Source organism: Corvus moneduloides, chromosome 8 (assembly GCF_009650955.1).
Source record: "Corvus moneduloides isolate bCorMon1 chromosome 8, bCorMon1.pri, whole genome shotgun sequence".
Classification (NCBI taxonomy): domain Eukaryota; kingdom Metazoa; phylum Chordata; class Aves; order Passeriformes; family Corvidae; genus Corvus; species Corvus moneduloides.
The window spans coordinates 12,846,039-12,862,714 of record NC_045483.1 but is presented as its reverse complement, the minus strand read 5'-3'; the positions used below and the strand labels follow the sequence as shown (position 1 = coordinate 12,862,714).

At 43.0% G+C, this 16,676-nt stretch overlaps 1 protein-coding gene across 4 annotated transcripts in view; it reads left to right on the top strand.

The window, feature by feature from the left end:
• WBP1L (WW domain binding protein 1 like) overlaps nucleotides 1-16,676 on the top strand; it is a 59,357-nt gene that overhangs the window by 21,880 nt on the left and 20,801 nt on the right. The window contains exon 1 of one of the 4 annotated variants that reach the window (XM_032116454.1): nucleotides 12,802-13,035. The exons of 2 other annotated variants lie outside the window; for them this stretch is intronic. In XM_032116454.1, coding sequence (XP_031972345.1) covers nucleotides 12,936-13,035 — 100 coding nt within the window. In that variant the 5' untranslated portion in view covers nucleotides 12,802-12,935. Of the gene's footprint in view, nucleotides 1-12,801; nucleotides 13,036-16,676 lie in introns of those variants that run through there. One more of the 4 variants, XM_032116453.1, reaches the window with a different exon arrangement.

Below are 16,676 nucleotides of genomic sequence, written 5' to 3'. Positions count from 1 at the left end.
ACCAAACCTCCCAACCACCAACTTGTCCTTCAGAAACTAATCTTATTTCAGATTCCACTGTTACTTCGTGCAATACTGGGATTTATAGACCTGGCAGGATGGCTCCGGCAGAGCTATCACATTACTGCAAGATCTGGGCTCTCAGTCAAACCCCTGACTCAAGTGGCATATCTCATACCTAAGGATGCAACTCACAAAGGATGTCCTTGGCATCTGCGTGCATCGAAATTTCTTCCAGGTCATCTAAATGAGAGCAAAGAGTGGAGGACTTGAACAAGAATCTGGTGAGAACTGCTGTAAGCAGCAGACGCTCCCAGGCTAGCTGCAGTTCATAGACTGTTGGAGCCAGTGGTGCATCTTTCTCCTCTTGGGAAGTTTAGGAAGAAGCATTTTCCATGTGTGTGTGTTGAGTTTTTGGAGGCCTGGCTGTTCCTCGGGGTAGTTCAAAAGCTGGCTGCAGACAATTTGACAGCAGCACTTCACACTAACGAGGAAGCAGCAGGGTTGCGCTTCCTCCAGCCTGCCTTGAAAAGGGAAGTAGAGAGGCTCAGCTGTGCAGAGCTACAGGACTGTGCAGCCTAAAACAGCTCAGAGACTATTCTCTAACTGCACAGCTCAAGCATACACTAGTTGCATGTATGAGAATTAAGCCTTGTCCAGCGTGCTTTTTCTGACAGCAAAGCTGCTTGATTTGTCTCTGTTACGGATGTGGTTTCCAGCCTGAATCCTTCAAGCGTCTCTGAGGGTCTCTTTTTAGTGCATGGTGGATGCACTGAATGCCGCTGGTTCTGCTGGCTTGCTTTGGCAGAAAAAAGTTCCATTTCACTAATAGGTTTTTATATTTACAAAAGATGGCTTTAGCTTTTTTGAATTTGCTTTGCTTTGAATTTCCCAAGAAGTTTGGGACATTTTTGATGGCCACTTATTTTGCCTCATGGTGACTTCAAGTCAGTATGAGCTCAGACTGCAATAGATAGTCCAGTGTGTACTGACAACTCTTAAAAGATAAAGCCATGCTGTCAGTTTATGCTGATTTCTTTTCACAAGTGGAGTATATGTGGTAACAGTTGTTAACGTTTTTCTTTCTCATGCCAGACCTGCATTTGAAAAGGATTCTGAAATTTATTATCATCTTCATTATATTTTGCTGATGTTAAAACCATCTACTAAATCCAGCCATCTAAAACTGAAGGAACAGTAAAGATTTTACTGTTTGTATAGTTTACCTTTGGTGTAAAAATTGTATTGCAGCTAGTAAGGAACACACAAAGGCTTAGAAAAGGTTATGCAAAACAGTGTTAGATTAAAAAAAAAAAAGGAAAAAAGGTATTGATCTAAAATTTAATGAGGGAACTGAGTGTACAATAACTCAGTAACTGGTACAGACTGAAAGGGTTTGCAGCTCTTTTGGTTCTTGAGGGGAAAAAAAACCCAAACAGAAAGTGCACAAACTCCTGTTTGTAAATCTACACGTATTAAAATAAATACTAAATGTACAGGGGGTCAGATTAAAGGAAAACAATAAGAAGAAGTTAGAAAATGGTGAAATGCTTCAGTCTCTATTGAAGTACTAGAATAAATCCCTGAAGGTTTTATAAGCATCTCTAAGGCAACAGGAAACGAGCAGTGTGGATTTATCAGGAACAACCTCATGGGAGAGGGCTGATGAATTTAATTTGATTAATTCAGTGGATGTTTTACAGCCCAGCCTGAGTGAGGCAGCACATTGGTTATGGGATACTGAGTGAGGATCTGTGTTCAGGAGGGTCCATTAAGTGATGAATATATGCTAAGGAATGTCTGTGGTGGTGACTGGGTTCCTGGAGGGGTTTGTTCTGCCCCTGTGCCAACAGTTTGGGAGACAAAGAGAAAACACTTGAGATGCAGATGGAAGGTTGTGTGTGTTTTTTAAAACAGTAGAACAACTTGAAGAAATAGCCTGAAGCCTGTTTCACTTTTCCTCAAGTAAAAATGCAGAGTACTTAGCGATGGAAAAAGTGAAATAGTCTGGGGTTTTGGACCAGAAACTGAATGCAGTTCTTTCAGTAAAAAACCTACCAAATCTTTAATGGTATAGAAATGTCCTATACAGGTGTTTTGTAATACTCCATGCTAATAAGTGATATGCACCATTTTGGATCCTGCATTTTAAGATGGGTTTAAGTTTCAGGCTGAGAAAACCAGTAAAACCATCCTTGCAGTCTAGGAAATAAAGACTTCTTTTGTCTTCTGGAAGCAGCTTATAGAGGAATGGAACAATCTTCCAGGTGAGCTAAGTTAACAAGATCACTGTGATCAGTTGACTCGTTTTTAGTAGAGAAGAAAAAATTACTGCCTTATGTTGCACTAAGGCCTGAGTTAATGTAAAAGGGAAAGAACATCCTTGTGCTTAAACGGCATCAAGCACAGGAGCATGTCCCCTGTTGAGGCAGTGGGTACACGAGAGATTGCAGTTGCCTTAAGAATAGGTTAGAGAAATGTTGATGCTTTGGGTGCAGCGAATCATTCCTGGAGCTGTTTGACAGCCTGGTGCCTCTGGGTTTGCCTCTTTGGTTTTCAAACAGCCCTGACTTTTGAAGCCTGTGTTAAGGAACAAGTGCTGAAAGGCGGACAAGTCTGATGGTCAGTCTGTAATTAAATCCGTAACTAAATCCTGCTCACAAATGTTGCTGTCTGTCCTTAAGTTCTTTATGTATTTTTACCTGGAAGATGTCTTTTCAATGGTCTAATGACTTTACAAGGTGCAGTCTGGGTCTCTGAAATTAAATTGGTGTTAGCTTTCTCACTTGTTTCCAGGAAATGAGGGTTGGTGTCCTGGTGTTCCAAAGGAGATTTTCAGAATTTCTACTCCCCAAATTACCTTCTTCAGGGGAAAAATACTACTGTAGGAGCCTATGGTGTGTCAGAAGTGAGTATTTCTAAAAATGGAAAATGTTTCCTTGCCTTAGAGTTTCTTCATTTAACAGTCACCCACATGGCTGTGAGCTTTCTGAGTGCTGAGGGTAACATATTGTTTACCCTTTGAAGAAGAAAGTAACTGGGTTTTGTTAGTTTGGGGTTTTGGGGTTTGTTTGTGGTTTTTTTTTGTTTTTTTTTTAATTTACTGTTTTACTGTAGTCACTCTAATTAGCACCAACTACTTTCCTATAAAAAGGTAGGATGTCAGTCAGGTTTTGATCTGGTTTGATTTTTTTATACCGATGCATTCAGACTATTTGGTTTATGCTATGGAAGATTTCTGAAAGAAGCAATGGTTGCAGGGCTAAGAGGTCTCTGGTTTTGTGATCTAGAGCACATGCATGTCTGGGACCCAGGCTTGATCAAGGAGAAAACAAGTGCTTGGTCTTCTCTCTTTTCCTGCAACCTTGCTGCAGAGAAGTGCATGAAAGAGGTAAAACCGTGTGGGTTGTCCTCCTGCTCTGCACAGCCATGGGCGCATTCACTTTATCTGCCAGTGGAGTAACAAGCACTAATGGAAATTATAGCAGTTTGGATAAGATAATGCCCATAAAGGCAGGCTATGGTTATCAATGTTTCTTCCAAAAAAAAAACGGAATTAAGTTTTTAATTACTGAACTCTCTGAAATAAGCTTATGCACACAAGGGGAGAACACGTTTTGCATACACCTAAAGGGAAGATCCTCTAGATACCAGGAAGGAAGGGAAGTGAGACCACACGGTGTTGGAGGTATCTGCCCTTGAAAGGGCAAAGCCACCTGGCCAGCAGGTTTGTCACTGAAATTTAGAAACTGGCTGTGATTCCAGGTGCCACCAGTGCCTTTAATGCTTAAGCAAAGTGCAAACTGTGTAATGCCAGGGCCAGTGCTGAAACACGACACCGGGACATCGCTTCCTCCCAGCCGCCTGTTCCTTACATAACTTTGGGCTTCCTGGGGCGGCCTCTAGATGAGCTGAGCCTGACAGGAAATATTTGGGTGGCTGGTGGCAGTTCTGCTAGGCACAGAAAGAATGACAATGAATTGTATTCTGAGTCCAATGGTTGTAGTATCTCAGGCATTATCCCCATTCTATGGTTAGGGAAAATAGCTGTGGAGAGGGAAAATGAAGCAAGATGGTGAAGGTGTGGTGATGGGAGGCACTGAATTTTTGCCCTGTATGCTTGGTTTGAACCAGCTTCATCTGCACCTGGAAACTTACACTTGTCAGCTCTGGTTTATGTACATCATGCTTTCTCAGGGCCCCCTCAAAACATCTGCTCTCTGGTTGGCAGAGCTGCAAAGTGTGTGGCCTTTTGGGGAGCTTTTCTTCTTTCCCTGGTAAAGATGTCAGTTAAAACAAAACCAGTACTGTAACAGGGGAGAGATTAGGCTTTAAGGTATTTTATATTTTATTCTCTTTCACAGATAACAGGTAAACTCAGCTTGAATCTACCCTTAATCATACAAAACGCTGGTTTATTCCTTACTTTTGTTTACTCATTTTTTTCTTCCAAGTACTTGGAGAGATCATAAGCAATGCAGTAATTCAAGTTAGAAAATACAATCTTTTGTTTAAAATTAGGTTTTCTGAAGTGTTTTTTCTGTAAAGTTGCATTTTTAAGGAAGTTTTTAACAGTGGAGTTTGACCGAATAGCTCTCATAGAGTTCTGTCTAGAGATTTAAAAGTGATGTCTTCAATACTGTTGTACTGTGATCTCTTAAATGCTTGTGGTATTGACCTTTCTTAATAGTTAAACTTACGATTTCCTTTCATTTTTCATTTTAGTTGTATGAAGAAATATGTGATCTTCAGTGCCCTTCATTTTGGAAGAGGAGAAGTCTTTCTGTCTTTCTAATAGTCAAACTACCACACCATGTGGAGGGGCTTTCCTCATGCTTATGCCACAAACTCTGAGCCTACTTGCAGCAGTACAGATGAGTTTGTGTTTCTGCTAGATAACAGAAATCCTGTAAAACTCTAGGTACTGCACAGCCCATTGGGTTAATTGTCAGACTTTTAATTTTGGGAATACCATATTGTGATACGCATGTGTTTTCTAAGAGGAAGAAGATTCAGTTAAACCAATTGTTTGTGGTTTGAGTACTACAAACTCAGTCTTCTGCGGACCAGAACATATTTATCAGTGGGGATGTAGGTGGCACAGCAGGGCCTGGAGTGAAAAGTCCAGGGATAATAGGAAAGTTCTTGAGGGTGTACATCTATAGAGAGCAATTTGAGGACATTTGCCTCAGCATAACCTATGTGATATTGCTCTGCAGTGTAACATTACCAAACAGTAATATCCAGCAGTGTGCTCAGGAAGGGGCAGCTGATGATGTCTTTTTTTTTTCCCTGAAGGATTTCCCAGAAAAATCTGTTCCTCTAAAGAAGGGTTCGGGCCACATAGAAGTGGTGTTCTGCTGGAAATAGAAACTTAATTCTCAGAACTTAAAAGAACCTCTTTCTTGTAAAATGAGCTGTGGAAAACAAGACTGCTGGGATTTGGGGGGGGCTTTTCTAAACTTCAAGATGTAAACTTAAGCCCAGGAAAGGCCAACAAACTTAAGAGAGATCTGACCAGACTATGCATAACAGATTCTCCCAGCAAAGTCTTACCTGATGACAAAGCCTTTTTTAACCAAATGTTTACCTCTTGTCAGGTTAACCAATACACTGTTCCTGAAGCAAGAGCTGAGCATCTTTGGGCAATCGGGTGTCCATTTGGCACCACTGTTTCTGAGCAAGGTGTGGGTTTTAGATTTATAAGAAAAGTAGTAGAGGTTAACATCAAATTACTTCTTAATTTGCAGGGATACCACCACGTCCAATCACATTCATCTGCACGTGTGATTGCCTATCACATCTGCTATCTGTTCATATCTCTGTGGGTGTTATCCATGACCAACATGCCTGTGCATCGTGTGTGAGACTGGATTTTATCTGAATAGTGGCTTTTCACACAGCGGCACCTGTGAAGTGCAAAAGGGGCAAAGGGCAATGAACTTTCTTGGATTTGGTCTTCTTGCGCATGGTGATGTAATGCAATTTTGCTGATCCCTGACCTTCTTCTGCACTCCAGACTTCTGTTGTAGGTATATCTTGGTAACAAAATATCACATAGCCACCCTTATCTTCAATAGATTGTCTGGTTTTGTGGTAGGTTCTTTATAAACACATTTGCAGGCTCTGAGAGTTCATGCCCTGCCTTATCTGCAGCAGGCCTTGGCCTGTGTAGTTGGGCCCAGCAGCAGCAGTGCTGCATCCCAGATAATTGCTTCATGTATAAAGGTATCCTTCTCTTCAAGGATCTCTAAGTTAAGACTGTCTGCTGTATAATTGCCTATTGACTTAGACTATGATAAAAAAATCCATCTTGTAGGACCCCAGAAGGTACTTAGAGCAGCATTATCCCATGCAATCTAAAGGCAACGGAAGAGTAAGGAAGATTAAAACCTTAAAGTCAATTCTAGTCACCCCAGCACTAGAGTTGTTAGTTTTGGCAAATCCTGTCTCAACAATAAAGCCAGCTGGCATTTTGGCATCAACACAGACAGACTTGGCATCATCCCCTCTGGCATCAAAAAAACGCTTCGTGGGAGCTGGCACCAAAGCTGTGAAACAAGGGTAAGTAAGGCCCAAGGGAAACGCCAAGCAGACACGAGATGAGCACTAAAAATAGTCAGTTGCTGTCATGTGTAGAGAAATCAAATAGCACTTGTAAGAGTAGGGCATCCAAGATCTCCATCAAGGTTGTGCTGGCAAGCATCTTTGGGACAATGTATGTCTATGATGATGTGACCAAAGGGCATACACAGGCTGTATTTTTGGTACCCACATGGTGCAAGACTCTAAAACTAGAACAGACGCTTACCATCTTGATTCTGTGCTTAGGGGATCCTGTTACTGCCTGCAGACTCTGCCTTCTTCCCTGTCTGGAGCAGATCGTCTCCCCTCGAGCCATTACCAAAGTCCTGTTTGCATACATGGGCATCAGGAAGACAAGAGCTGTAGTGCCAAAAAGCAAGGAGCCAAGCTGGTGTCCCTGTACCACCCCAGATACACTTGCCCTCCTGAGACAGTCTTGTCAAATATTTAACAGCTGAACTCCCCACTCCCTCCTTCTCCCCCCCCGCCCAGCAGGCTTAGAGAAAGCTGAGTAGGCTTTCCCGTGACTTCATTACCCACTCCAGACTAAAAGTGAAGCCTGACATCTTCATTTGGGCATCTCAGGTGCCCAAAAACCTGGGAATGCTAAAGGGGCAGAATCAACCCTATCTCTTTTGAAGCAGTTAGTGTCACTTCTCAGTAGGGCACTTTCAACCCTTTAGTCCCTCAGTGGTGAAAGACTTTGAAGCTTTTTAACACATCTGGGCTTGGATGGCAGGCGTGGGTATTGAAGGAGTGGTCATACAAAAGTAGATGGATTCACATAGACTTTGGCATTACAGTTGCATTGGCTTGGCCACAACTCTTGCTGTGAAGAAAAGCTGGACCTGTAGCTATCATTTTCTGCTCTATAGGGAAACAGCAGTGGGAACAATGTCACTGAGGACTGGAAACCTCAAGCTACACTTACAAAAAACTATTTTGGTCTCAGAGAAGAGCCTGGACTTTTTACTGCCACCACTTTCGCATCAGCTGAACAGCAAAGTGGGTAGGAGTGTCTGAACAGCCTGGATGTGGCTGCTTTTATCTCCTCTGTCAGATGGGTGTTGGAGAGGACTCCTCTTGGATATGTCCTCCACAGCGACCCCTTGTCTGCTCCCTGCTCTTTCCTTGAGTGCCCTTAGGATAGCTTAATACAGAAGGCAGCTTCAGAGGAGGGATTGCTTGCTGTACTAAAGTGCAAAGGGAAGTGTTTTTCTGTTGGCATTTCTTCACCCACAAAGGAGCAGTGAAGAGGAGGACAGGCTCTCACTGAAATGGCAGGTGACAGAGTGGGAAGTGGCTTCCTCTGTGGTGCACACTGCTTGAGTTCAGGGCTTACACATGGCTTTTGGGTGGAGATGTGGCACATATTTGTGCTTGTCTGCTTGGCTGACAGTTGCTGTTTGGGATTCAGTTGGAATAGTCAATTGGAATCAAGCACGAGCTGTTGCTGTTGGGGCTCTCTGTAACACTGAGCGTATTTTGAAGTGCACAGTCTCATCCTCCCTGGTTAACCAGTTACTTAAGAGAGAAAGGTGACAGCAGTGAGGTTGAAATGCACTGTCTCTATTTGCTTAACTTACTAAGCTGCAGAAGTTTTCTGCACTTCTAAATCACTGAGCTGACAGAAGTGACAGCCTGTGGGGAAGAGGGACAGCTTCTCACCACTGCAAGCCCTTGTGCTTTGTTGCACATTAAAATTTATTGATCCATCTGACTGGTTGCAGTGCTAGCTCACAAGCTAGTTCCAACATGTTTGGTGTCTTTTCCTGAAATTATTCTTTGCTTTCTCCAACAAAGATTAAGACAGTTTGGCCTGAAAAATAGTAAATGCGATTACTTCAGTGTTCTTGTTTTGTAGTTGAAGTGCATGCAAATTGGGGGACCCGCTTTACCTCACTCCTAAACAATACAGTAATACTAGACAGAGTGAAAGGTTTGTTTTGGGCCACTTGTTCCCTGAGCAAAAGAGTAGATACTCTAGGTCGTGCAGGTACTGGGAAGTTACCAGCCTGACCTGTTCTTCTTGGTCCTCTGGAATTTGTTGATGGCATTCTTGGTAGGCAGTGCCAATGCTGTATGTTACATGAACCCGGGACACCTGGTCCTCACACTGGAAAGTCATCATATTCTTGTAATGGTATCATTAGGGTGGGGAAGTTGCCCTTCACTCTTCAGGGATCTACAAGTGCACAGGTGGGCAGACAGAAATGGTTTGTAGGCAGCATGGCATTGCTGTTCCAGCATTGGTGATCTCCCAGTGTCTCATGCTAGTTTTGCTAGCAAACAAGTCCCTTTAGAATATTTGCTGTCAAGGCAGATGGAGCTTGTTGTTCCTGGATATTGTCTTATTCTAGAGAAACAGAGATCTGCTTTTACACCTTTCTGTATGTTTCTTTCCTTTTTCTTTTCTTTATTCCCAGAACCATCTCCAGGATGGGGAAAGATAAAGTCACCTTCGTGACTTTGAGGTTGCTTCTTTCACACTGTGTTTTGAGTGCATGCCAGATTTGTGAAGTCCCAGTCCTAGTCAGCTGACTAGCAAAAATGGAGAGCTCGTGCTCCAGAAATGCTCCCCTTACCAACATGAAAATAACAGAGTGCACTGGGGCAAATGGAAGAAGATTTAGATAAAATTGTTCCAATTTTATGGTCAACCTGTGTGTGTAGCTGCAGAACTATGGTATTAAAGTTTAATCAAGAGGATATTACACATCATCCGTATTTACTGTTCAAAACCTCTCCCTGCCTAGGATAACAGTGGAGCAGCTAGGAGCAGCCTCGTGCTTCAAACCTGACAGGTTTGAGATGCACAACTTCAATTTTTGTTGCACTCGTGTTATCATAACTGGATCACTTAAAGGTCAGGCTGTCTCCTCAGGGGGTATCAAAATGAATACTATACCCTGCTTGGTTTCCAGACCTGCTTGCATCAAACATGGAAAGCGACTCTAAAATGGCCCAAGCAACTTCCGTCATGTGCTTCACTTATGTGTTATATCTGAGGTCATGAGGCACAATGTGTTGGCCTGTGAAGGTACTGAGCAGCATCTTTTGCTTGACATCATGTTTGGGGCAGATGGCATGTTCAGGGGAGCAGTATTACAGACTGGTAATGCCTAGAGGCCTCTACTCCCTCTTTCCCAGTAGAAATCTGCTCACCATTATTCTGTGGTGGGATCCACACTGACATACCAAAAAAGGATGGTTGGTGGCTGCCTAAACAAGCAAATTTTGAAACTAATGTAGATCCCATAATCTGTCCTGACATTAGTCCTGACTTTTCAGAGCCCTCAAGAGAGTCATCTACTGAGGAACAGAAGACTTGTGTTTGTTTTGTTCATTATATCTGGGATAGATGCACTCTTGTGTAGCCTTTGCAGATCTTAAATTCCAGGTTTGTATAAAGGAAGTGAATCCATGCTGAGCCTGCCGTGGAGCTACTCTTGTTTTCATTAAAATAATTATTATTTCAGCTCTGGTTTCCCTCAAGCGGAGAGCAGTAGAAAATGAGAAAGGTTTTGGAAATGGACAATGAGCAGCTGAAGGCTTTGGGAAAAGATTTTACATTAAAAGGATAGGGAAGATTGATATCTTTTATAAGAAGATAGCTAACAGGTACAGAGTAATGAATGGGTGAGAAGATGGATGAGGACTTCTGTTTCCACCTGCTAATAATATGAAAGTCAAATTAGAGGTGGTGAATTCATTCCTGATGAAAGAAACTATTTGTTCACGACCACTGTCTGAAACTCACTGCCGCCAGACAGAGCTTTGGGGCAAGAATTTACGAGCTTAAAAAAAGAGGAGGGGGTAAAAGGATACCAGTTGGTATATACAAAGCAATTGCAATGATTAGGAGAACCTTGTTGTTTTGCAAAGGTTCTGAGGGTGTTGATTAGGATTTTATAAGGGTATGAGCTACCTTGTCCAGCTCTTTTTTTTTTTACTGTCCCTCTACAGGGTTTTTTCCATAGTCGCCTATAGCAGAGGTGTGGAGCATGTTACTGGCCGGTGTCACTCAGGGACTGCAAGAGAGGGTAGGGTGGCTGCTCCTGCTGCAGTCGAATGTGGTAATGCCTGCTTGCAAACCACCTTTTTTGTATCAGTCTTTCCAGGATTGCTAAATTCACACATAAATTAGGATGCTTTTGCTTTTCTGCCGAGTTACTGCTTTTGATAGTCCTTCACAACTTGTCTTAGATCTGGAATGATGCTTTGCCTTTTGAGTATGTGCTGGGGGAGAGGCGGATGGTTAAAGTTAGATTCCTTCTGACAGTAGGGATTTAGAAACTGCTGCATTGGCTCAGCCCTGGGATCTGCCTAGTCCAGAGCTCTGGATAGCAACAGCCAAAATCGGATGTTTCAAAGGCCAGCGCAAGGCCACAGAACAGATTACTAAAGCAGAAAGCTACCCTTTTATATCACTGGTGTTTGTCCACAGAATTGGAAAAGCAAAGTTTGAGAGTTTGTTTGATCCAAGAGCAGAAAATCTGGAAAATCCCATTGCTTGGCTGATGCTAGTTAAAGCTGATGTTTTGTATCTTCCAGGAAATTGCTTCCTTGCTTGTTTTCTTTTAGGAAAATCAGGGATGTGCTTACCCTTAAACAGCATTTTTAGATGGTGCCTTTAAGTTGGTGTAAAAATAAGTAATGCTTCTGTGTAGTCTCACAGTCCAGTTGTGTAGGGGACACACACAGTGGGGTTCTCGTTTGGGAAACCACTCTGGGCTGGGCTGGGCTGGGAGGAGGCAGCAGTGGTGGTCACTGAGTGGTTTTGGCATGTGCAAAATATGTGTCTTTTTCTGACACTGCTGCAAGCTGTCTAGCTGTTGGGTGGCAAGAGGTGTCTGTTCTGCTTTTTTTTTTTTTAGTGTCCTCTTTAATTTTTTTTCTTCTGTTGCAAATTAGCATTTCCAAGAATTTTATGTGATTTCTCTCTCTCTTCTGAAGTACTGAAATTATTATTAAAACTGCTACTAAAAAAGGCATTCAGTGAACTCAGTATGGAAAAAAGTATATTCCTTTCCTTGTCATATATTTTAATGTGCTGGGCTCCAAAGCCAAAGAGGCCAAAAGCCAGGGGAGTTTGTCCTCTGTCAAATATCCATGGAGCTGCTGCTGGGGCATATGGGAGTGGCGATGGTGTCCCCGTCCCCCCCGACAGACGAGGACAGCTGCTGATTAAAGAGAAGCACAAAAAAAAAGAGGTTGCTGAACTTTCAAAGTGGAGGTAGAAAAGGGAGTTAAATTTAGATTACCTTCTGCAGTGTCATCTTCTACACCACTGTGGAACTTGCTGTACTCCTTGCTTGGGGGAGGACAAACAAGACATGCCATCCTGGGCACCGGATGATAAATTTGTTTATAAGGCTTAATTGCCCCTTGGCATGAAAATGTGAAATGAGCTCAAGTAGAATGAGAAACTTTCAACAGGGCTAGTCAGATTTTCCTTTGGGAGAGGTGGATTTGAAACTCTTCCCATCACCTGTCTGATGCTGGTGGGGTCCAATCCTGATCCTTCTGAAATCAGGGAAGTTGTTGCTGTTCCTTTAGAGGGACAACTGTTATCTGGAGGGGCTGAGAGTTGAACAGTGCTGTGAGTCAGAAAAAGTGGAGCTGTGGTGGCAGGCAGAAGGTGGCATGGGAGTGCTTTGGATCTGTGAAGACCACCCAGGTCCCCAGGGTCTGGAGGTACTTGGAGAAGCCATGGTGGTGGCTTCTAGGGCTCCAGTGTTGTCCAGTGGGCAGCTTCAAATTTAGCTTGCTCCTCAGAAATGGATGAACTGTCTATTTTGCTTAACGAGATTTAATCATCACCAAGCTGTTGGCTCATGACAACATTTTTAATAGACTGCTCTGCTCTCCACTGCAGCATCCCCGTAGCAGGGAGGAGAGCACTTCTGCTCTGCTTGGGCTCCCTGACAGGTCCCGTTTGCAGCGACCTGCTTGGTGTCACTCAGCAGTCTTAAGGTTCAGGGCTGCCTTTTTTTTTTTTTTTTTTTTTTTGGGTGGTGGTTTCTTGGAGGTTTTTTTGTTTGTGTCGGGGGGGGTTCTGTGTGTGTGTTTTTGTGTTGGGGGGTTGTTTCTGGTTTTGATTTTTTTGGTTTTGGGGTGGGTTTTTTTTTGGTTTTTGGTTTTTTTTTTCAGAACTGCCCGACCTGATGTCATTTCCCTCTTGCAAACACTCCGGCTGGGCTGCGTCTGAGATATGTCACAGGGAGTGGGAGGAGGAGGAGGGGGAGCCAGCGGGTGCGTGCAGTGTCCCAGGACCCTGTTTACTTAGCATTCCCAGCTGAGGAAGCCCTGGTTTAAATAGGATCGGAGGAGCGGGCTGCCCACAGCAGATGAAGAAATGGTTGCTGTGGGGCTTTAAATTCCTGCCTTCCCATGTGCTGGCGTGGAGGATGAGCCTGCAGAATGCCTTTCCTCCTGGGTCTCAGACAGGTAACCGGCTTAAGTGCGGTGGGAGCTGCTTGCTCAGGTGGAGGATGTGACTGACTGCTTTTATTTTTATTTCCCTCACTTCTAAGGAAATGATTTCTGACTTTCCCAAAACGGAACTGTACAATCAGCACTTCCCCACCCGTGGCGTGTGATTGGGGAGGACAGTTGTGTGAGAGACCTTTTTTATTAGCAAGGAAGGAGCAAAACTGTGAGCCAGGGATAGAAACTTCCTTGTTGTTGTTGGAGGCTTTGCGGCAGGGAGGCTCTTTGTGTCGTGCTCCTGTGCAGTTTTTGGTTGGTTGGGTTTTAGGGTGCTTTCCACAGTCCTTAAAATGGAATTGCGTTTGCATTGCTTAAAAACATGCCAAACTTTGAACTGTTTTGTTGTTCAGGCATTATTTTGCGTGTTAAACTGTGGATTTTTTTAAAAGAAAAAAAAAAACGGAAAAAAACCAGAAAAAAAAACCAGAAAGAGGCATTTATATATATATATATACGTGTGTGTGTGTGTGTCTGTGTCTCATGTCTAACAAAAGTCACCAAATGGAAAATGGCAACATGCTGTGACCCACAGCTTGGTGATTTTTTAATTGTTTTGAGAGAGTTTGAGCTTGAACAAGAAACTTGGGATAATTTAATAGCTGGTAATATCGAGTGGAATGAGAAACGGTAGCAACTGCCCAGCTGCTCTCTGCTGGAGGAGGTGCCAACTATGTGTTCCTAGGCTGGGGAGAGCAACCCCTTTTTTTGGTTTGGGAGGCACGTCTGTAGGGGAATCTAATTGTAAACTCTTTCCAGCACTGCTGTGATCTGTAATCCACAATAAATATATATTGAATGATATCAAGAGTGCTGCTTGCAGTTTCTAATTTAGAATTTAAAAGTCGAGATTGGACCATAACGTGTTGTAAACTACTTACTTTCAGTTGTTTAGCAGCCCTAAAGGACTTCAACGCGCTGCTGAGTAAACAGTGCTGTTTCTTTTTCCTTATCAGTGCAGTTTTGGTGAAACGCAGCTCTCTCCCCACCCCCAACCCCCGTCCGAAAACAGTTTTACATAAGAAACTACCTCTAGCACAATGACCTTCTGTGATTGGTGCAATAGCTATAAATAATCGTTCACTTGTTAGCACTCAGGGCAAAGAGACTTGCCCTAAAAACTCGGAACTGAGTAGAAATTCGGGCACAAAGGCAGAATGGTTTTAGGTAACTCTCAAACTGCAGTGAGACGTAGCTGCCTCAAATGGTGAGATTGCTCGAGACTCACGGGTGTGTTTTTCTCTAAAGTTCCTGTTTTTAAATTAATCTTTTTGTTTTAGAGATGTGTTCAATGCAGTTGGGGCGCAGTAAAAGGTGTAAAAGCAGAAGTTAGGTGTAATTTGGCTTCATTTGGTGGAACAGTGAACATCTGGTTATCTCAGTGGATGGATGGTACTTTTTCTCTGCTGGTAACTTTTCAGCATTGATAGAGGCATTTACAGGAAGCAGGAAAAAAAGGTGTTGCCTCAAGAACACGAGAGCAAAGCTCTTGACTATTTTTATCCACTGATAAAGAATATAGTGGGAAAGAGCTGTTTGAACTTTTCTCAGTTTTAATCATTTTTAGTCTTGAAAAAATTAAATCTAAGTATTGTGATTGTGTCCTGCATGCATATACTATGCAGAAATTTCTTTTTCCAAGGGTCGATACTGAACGGTGCTGTTTAATTGAAAGTGTGGGAGGAATTCAGGAACATCTCATCACCTCCATTGTCTCTTGGATTATACTCCATGCATTCGGACTGTAAACACTTGGCTGTCTGGGATGCCCTTTGTTGTTCTCACTCAACACAAGGGATGCTGATCCTGGGCTGCAGGCTCAGGGAAGAGGTGCTGAGTGGGATGTCCTCCCATGAGCTGTGTGACAAGGATGGAAGGATCAGAGTGAGATCTTTGGCTCCCCAGGACCAGCACCCCTTGTGTACCCCATGACTGCACTGAACAGCTGCTTTCCCTGGATCTGCCTTCATTTCTTATTTGGGAGCCAGCAGCATTGTAGCATTGCAGATGGACTGCTGAACACCTGGTAAAAAGAAGGTGTTTGGTTGATTCTGGGATTTTTCATTGGTGCAGTGTGGATATTTAAATGTCTAAAAAGCTAGGTCAGCACTATCTGACATCAGTGCAGTGTGGGTGTTTAAAGCTCCCATCCAAGGAAACATGATTGTAGAGGATCTCTGCTTTCAGTTTTAAATGAGCATTTCCTCCTAAAGTTGGAGGTGGAAGCTTGAACACATTCACCTAGTTCACTGCATAAATGAAAAAAAAAAAAAAAGGAGAAAAGGTTAAGATGTTGGATTCCTAACGTTTTCAGTTTTAATTTTAACTGCTTGAGGTTTTCAGTATGGTCCTCTGTTGGTGGTTTAAACCAACAAAATGCGAGACAGCCTCCTCAAAGCTGTAATTTCCTAGAAGTGTGTATCTGTAATGTGAGAGGGCTGAGGACTACAGCTGGGAAGCTTCTAGCAAGGGGTGAGGAAGTAAACAGTCACATGGTGCTTAAAACACCAATGTGTAGTTCTTGAAGTCTGAAAGTGAAACTTGCAATAAACAAAAATGAAACCATCTCTTACTGAAATATGTCAAAGTGTCCATGATCTGTGAAAGGATAGTGTCCCTTTAAATATAGTTGGAGTATTTCTTCAGGATAAATGGATGCAACAAACCAATTTGTTCCTCAGATAAAGGTTAATGAAACCTTGGAGGTTCTGCATCCGCTGGGGGTGAGGATGGGTCTGCTGTGGCTGATTAATCATGGTGATCTAAATATAATTCTCCTGATGCTGGCATTAGTGAAGCAATAAATGTTGTGGATTAGAATTCCCATTTTGGAGATCATTATTGTGCCCGAGACATCTCAGAGGCATCATTCCTCCCCCACTTATTATACTTTTAAGTATTTGGATATTTGCACTCATTACACTTCTTTTTCCCCACATTCAGCAAAACAAAATTTGTGGTGGATGACTTAAGAAGAAGCATCCAGACTTAATTTATTGCCTGGCCTCAGCTGTCTGTCATAAGGCAGGCTTACAGGAATCTATCCCCTGTTGTGCTGGCAGGGCCTGGCACAGGAGGTTCCAGTAACTCCCAGCAGTCAAAGCCGCTTTCATCTTTGGCAGTCTTACGTGGTTTTGCTAAACTGAACCCACCAAAGACATGACACTTGCTCAGATGGTGGATTTTTGCTTTTATGTTACAAAGGACTAACAGGTGTAATGTTTGTGAAGACAGGAGATGTCTGGAGACTTTAGTGCAGGCTCAGCCACACTGGTATCGGTGGGTCCTGAGCTGCCCTGGTGATCCAGGGTTCCCCAGCAGTTCTGCCTGTCCTTACTGTGATCCCACCTGCTGTCCTTCTCTGAAAGGATCTAGTGAGGTTTTATTTAAGATTAACTTTGATTAGGAACTGGGGGGATGCTGGCAAACCAGGAATTGTAGTAAACCCTGTGGCAAGATTTGGCATTCTAGTATTTTAAGTAGCAATTTTAACTTACTACCACTTGAGTGCCTTGTCTGGCAGAGATAATTTTCTTTGGTAGCTTTGTGTTTGCATTCTCATGAGCTGTTGCTGATGCACTTGGCTAACCAACACTAGTGAT